Here is a 6,000-nt window from a genome sequence, read left to right as displayed (position 1 = left end):
TTACTACCACCATTTACGCCAAACTTTCTGCTCCAATTATTAATATGCAACCCATCCTTCTGTTTAGATAGTATATTTTGTAACTATGTACCCTATAATACAAACATTGACGTAAAAGGCAATTAGATAGTAGAATTTGGTACTATTCACTTTATAGTCCCAAAAAAAACGAGCAAAACACTAAACATTCCTAGGCTTAGTATAGCACATATATGTACTATATTAGACCTCAGATAGCTTTTATTAGGCCAAGGAAGGTTAAGTTAGTTTAGGTTGAGTCTGCAACATCAATACAAAAACTTTTCCGGTTTGTTCAAATTCAGTAGTAACGATTTCAACTTTCTAATTGTCCATCAGGTCATTATGTTCAATAGTCCTCATCGTTACTACAAGTACTAACTAAACAGGAGCATGGGTCGTAATATCACACCTTTTAATAACTCTCTGAAAACCGTTTAATTATAAGCACAACAATAACATTCACTAATAAAACGACAATGTTTATTAAAATGAACTCTCCTTAGCTCACGTGTACAACGTAAGGCTTACATTCCCTTTAACTGTATTGGGATTTACGTCCAAATGAACGAGCAAAGTTGTAATACTTTAATCTTGGGATCTCTGACCTCAGGCGGTCCAATTAACTCTCCAAGATATCAAACAACGTTTTTTTTATACTTGTACTTTTATATAAGATATATTTACTTATTTGCACTATGTATAAATAATTAAATTAATAATAATAATAATAATGAAACTGAAGCGAATATTGAATAATGTGTAAGTTTATTATTAAACTGATTTATCAGATAAGCCTACATGCTTTATCAAGTTACAATAAACACTGTATTGCATACATTGTTTAGTGCATTTATCACCATTATCACCTTGATAAAGGATTTGGCTTCATACGAAAAATCTATTCCATAGTTCACTACACCTGTCCTGGGTCTTCCCCTCACCTTCACTCCATAGTTCACTACACCTGTCCTGGGTCTTCCCTCACCTTCACTCCATAGTTCACTACACCTGTCCTGGGTCTTCCCTCACCTTCACTCCATAGTTCACTACACCTGTCCTGGGTCTTCCCCTCACCTTCACTCCATAGTTCACTACACCTGTCCTGGGTCTTCCCCTCACCTTCACTCCATAGTTCACTACACCTGTCCTGGGTCTTCCCCTCACCTTCACTCCATAGTTCACTACACCTGTCCTGGGTCTTCCCCTCACCTTCACTCCATAGTTCACTACACCTGTCCTGGGTCTTCCCCTCACCTTCACTCCATAGTTCACTACACCTGTCCTGGGTCTTCCCCTCACCTTCACTCCATAGTTCACTACACCTGTCCTGGGTCTTCCCCTCACCTTCACTCCATAGTTCACTACACCTGTCCTGGGTCTTCCCCTCACCTTCACTCAAACACAGCGGTATTGAAGTTACTCAATAATAACAATAAAAATAAACAACAATTAGTTGCAATCGTTGCTATTTTAGGCATTGTAGTAAGCCTAATTCCCCTCCAGAGGCTGTACGCTTTAGGCCTAACACAATATCAAAGACATGTGACGACCAGAAACCCACACGTCAGAAAATGGAGAACAGACGACGTTTCGGTCCATCCTGAACATCATTATCAAGTCGGGGAGAAGAGAGGAATGTAGAGGCCAATACACCACATATCAGAAGGTGTGTGGTGTAGGAATCACTACCCTGGTGTTGGCACCACTACCCTGGTGTAGGCACTAACCATTTGAGTACACTGCCCATTAGTATGCACTTGCCATTTGAATACACTAGTCATGTGTATGCACTAGTCATGTGTATGCACTAGTCATGTGTATGCACTAGTCATGTGTATTGATTAGCCATTTTATACTCCAGCCATTTGTATACACCAGTCATATGTATACACTGCCCATTTGGATGCACTAGCCATTTATGTGACTGTAAACCTGTTAATTAATATTTCTCAATCTTTTTTTCATTACAGAAGTTATTAATTTGCTGGGATTAAGTTTATCATAATTTTATCTACACATTCAAGTGAATTAATGTCATTTCCAGAGTAAGGTGGCCAAGACTGAACTGCATTATATAAATAGGGCCTAACATGGGGCAAAATAAAGCTCAAGAATAACTGTTAGAAATAGATAATTTCTAACAGTAATAGAAAGATAATTTCTAACAGGAACTTTGTTTATAAATCTCTGCATTCTATTTTAATGATTTCAGGCTTTAAGGCATAGTTTTTTTTGGGCTTTAACTACATCATAATTATTAAAGTCATAAATTTTTGGTGGTTTTGATTTGGTCGTTTCAGTACTCTCTAGGTCAAATTTTGTAAATCAATTATCGTTGCATGATCTCAGAACATAATGGGTGACTGAGTTCTATAATAAACTAACAAAACCATTTCTTATAAATATTCTGACCACATATTGTAACATTTCACAGGAACCAGAGGAATAAAGAAAAAGTTGGCGTTCTTATAACATATTTAATGTATATAGTAACAGTCCACCCGGCGTCCAACACCGACAAGCAGAGACAAATATAATCTCCTAAGTAAGTGTCCGCTTGCGTAAGTTGCGAGGTTTATTGTCAAGAACGTGAGGAACTGGCGTTAAAGTTCAGCATTGCCAGGGACTTAAAATCATAAAAAAACAACTTTGAGCGTTAAGTCCGTTGGAAAACTGCCATTCTTGAGTCAAGGGTGAAAGGTCAACGGTAATATAACAACATGTAGAGGAGTGGAACACACACAACACACATTAGTCTAACATTTTGTTTCTTTAAAGAAAATTAACAAACTTTAGGGCGTATCAATAAATAACAGTAAGGCCGGACTTTGATTCCACGCTCAATATATAAAGATATATGAAAGAATGTAAATCAAAAGTTTTCTCCGAGTTGAATTGTGTGGAAGACTCCTGATGATTCACTTCTGTGTGTACTCACCTAGTTGTGCTTGCGGGGGTTGAGCTCTGGCTCTTTGGTCCCCCCTTTCGATTGTCAATCACCTTGTGTACAGGTTCCTGAACCTACTGGGGTCTATCGTATCTATATTTGAAACTGTGTATGGGCTCTGCCTCCACCAAATCACTGCCTAATGCATTCCATCTATTAACTACTTGACAAAAAATCTTTCCAATGTCTCTGTGGCTCATTTGGGTACTAAGTTTCAATCTGTGTCCCCTTGTTAGTGTTCCACCCATGCTAAATAGTTTGTCTCTCAATTCCTCTTAAAATTTTGGTGATCATGTCTTCCCTTACTCTTCTGTCTTCCCAGGGACGTGAGGTTTAATTTCCATAGCCTTTCCTTGCAGTTCATACCTATCTGTTATGGCACTAGTCTGGTGGCATACCTCTAAATTTTCTTTAACTTTGTCAAGAGTTTAACTAGGTATGGTCTCCAGGCTGGAACTTCATATTCCAGGATTGGTCTGTTATAAGTGGTATACAAGGTTCTTCCATACACAAGTTTCTAAAGGCAGTGCTTATGTTGGCCAATCTAGCATATGCCGCTGATGATGATATTTTAATGTGGGCTTCTGGGGACAGTTCGGTGTGATATCAAACCCCGTATCTTTTTTCTATTTAACTCTTGCAAGATTTTTACTTCTCAGACGGTACCTTGTGTTCAGCCTTCTACTCCCTTCGCCTAATTTCATTTCTTTACAAATTCCTGAGTTTAACTTTAGTAGTCATTTTCTAGAACATTCCTCCAGTTTGTCTAGGTCGTCCTGTAGTCTCTGTCTATATTCATCTGTCTGATTCTTCTCATAATTTTTGCATCATCAGCAAACATTGAGAGGAACGAGTCTATACCCTCTGGAATATCGTAGAAACTGGATAGGTTCAAGTACAGAGCTTTATGGGACTTCGCTTGTGACATCTCGCCAACCAGATGTCTCCCCTCTCACAGTTACTCGCTGTTTCCTGTTGCGTAGATACTCTCTTATCCAATGAGCCCCTTACCTTTTATTCTTGCTTGTTTCTCAACTTTTGTAACAGCCATTACGCCACTTATGGTTTAACGTGTCAAAGACTTTCTGACAATCCAAGAAAATGCGGTATTTTCTTGGATACCGCTTTTCTTGACAGTCCAAGAAACCCTTCTCTTTCTTGCCTAATTTTTGTCGCCTGGTCATAGAATTCTATTAAGCCTGTGAGGCACGATTTACCATTCCTGAACCCATGTTGGTGGTGTGTTACAAAGCTATTTCCCTCAAGATGTCTACGACCCTTTTCCTCACGATCTTCTCCATCACCTTAAATGGTATACAAGTTAAAAATAAAAACTGACCTGTAGCGTGTGCGTGTGCGCGCGCGTGAATAAGAGATCCAGTTTGAAAATGATATGAAAGTTAGGGGTGGTAGAGGAACCTTAAGATGATGTGGGGGGTGGGAAAGGAGTCTTAAACGGATTGTGGGATAGCTGAAGTGTCTCAGATTGCATTGATGGGTTGATGGCGGGAGTAGACCTTTAAAAATTATGTGGGGTGCCGGGATGGGAGCCTCAAGATGATGTGAGTGGCGAAAGAGGAGACTCAAGATGATGTGAGTGGGGGGTGGGGGGGAGAGGAGACTCAAAGCGCACCATGACTTGCCATGTTTGGTGAAGCTGTCTTCTCACAGCGGTAGAGGTATGGCACCTTGGACTCAGACGGCATGGTTTCTATCGACTATAGCCTCCACCTCCGTGACCGCTGCCTCCGTGGTCTCCACCTCCGAGACCGCCGCCTCCGTGGTCTCCACCTCCGTGACCGCCGCCTCCGTGGCCTCCACCTCCGTGGTCTCCACCTCCGTAACCTCCGCCTCCATGACTTCCCCCTCCGTGGTCGACGACGACGGTTTCATAAAAGCCTCCACCGCCTTCATGACCTCCATGGCCTCCACCTCCGTAGCTGCTTCCTCCGTGGCCTCCACCTCCGTAGCTGCTTCCTGTATGGCTTACATCTCCGTAGCCGCCGCCTCCATGGCCTCCGCCTCCGTAGCTGCTTCCTGCATGGCCTCCACCTCCGTAGCCGCCGCCTCCGTGGCCTCCGCCTCCGTAGCCGCCGCCTCCGTAGCTGCTTCCTCCATGGCCTCCACCTCCGTAGCCGCCGCCTCCGTGGCCTCCGCCTCCGTAGCTGCTTCCTCCATGGCCTCCACCTCCGTAGCCGCCGCCTCCGTGGCCTCCGTAGCTGCTTCCTGCATGGCCTACATCTCCGTAGCCACCGCCTCCACCTCCGTAGCCGCCGCCACCACCTTTACCACCTTTGCCTTTTCCACCTCCGAAGAGACCACCTTTGAAAAGATCTTCAAGCCCGCCAAATCCTTTACCCTTACCGCCTCCGTAGCCGCCACCGCCGCCATAATCGCCGTAGCCACCACCATAACTGCCACCTCCTCCTTTTCCTTTTCCACCTCCAAAGAGACCGCCTTTGAAGAGGTCTCCAAATCCGCCTCCTTTGCCTTTTCCACCACCATAGCCGCCACCACCACCGTAGCCGCCACCACCGCCGTAGCCATAACCACCACCTCCACCCTTTCCTTTTCCAAATAGACCGCCTTTGAAGAAATCATCAAATAGGCCTCCTCCTTTACCTTTTCCACCACCCTTGCCTTTTCCGCCACCGCCATAGCCGCCACCACCGTAGCCGCCACCCACCATAACCAACGCTAACGCCATAGCCACCACCATAGCCGCCGCCACCACCACCATAGCCGCCGCCATCACCATAGCCGCTTCGCATGATGACAACAGGCCGATAATAGACTCCACCCTGTCCTCCTTTTCCCTTTCTCTTGATGGGGTCTGCGACGGGGTCGGCACTGACGGCGTCGAGCACCGCCGACAGCGCCAGCAGGAGGGTGAGCGCCCGGCAGGCCTGGGTTAAGGAAGGATCACACATTTAACAACAATAATAATAATATACAGCAACTAACACTACAAAATCGTATTCTATAGGTTTGCAACATATTCGCCACCTCCTCAAATACTGTTTAGGAAAGGC

General features: G+C 44.1%; 1 protein-coding gene across 2 annotated transcripts in view; it reads right to left on the bottom strand.

Moving 5' to 3' along the window:
• Positions 1-2,483: 2,483 nt before the first annotated feature.
• Positions 2,484-6,000, bottom strand: part of LOC123746117 (uncharacterized) — a 50,169-nt gene continuing 46,652 nt past the window's right edge. For both annotated transcript variants that reach the window (XM_045727395.2, XM_045727396.2), the window contains one exon: positions 2,484-5,874. In XM_045727395.2, the coding sequence (XP_045583351.2) occupies positions 4,680-5,726 (1,047 nt within the window). In that variant the 5' untranslated portion in view covers positions 5,727-5,874 and the 3' untranslated portion in view covers positions 2,484-4,679. The remainder of the gene's footprint in view (positions 5,875-6,000) is intronic.

This window comes from Procambarus clarkii, chromosome 78 (assembly GCF_040958095.1).
Source record: "Procambarus clarkii isolate CNS0578487 chromosome 78, FALCON_Pclarkii_2.0, whole genome shotgun sequence".
Classification (NCBI taxonomy): Eukaryota; Metazoa; Arthropoda; class Malacostraca; order Decapoda; family Cambaridae; genus Procambarus; species Procambarus clarkii.
This window is presented reverse-complemented; position numbering and strand designations above follow the sequence as displayed.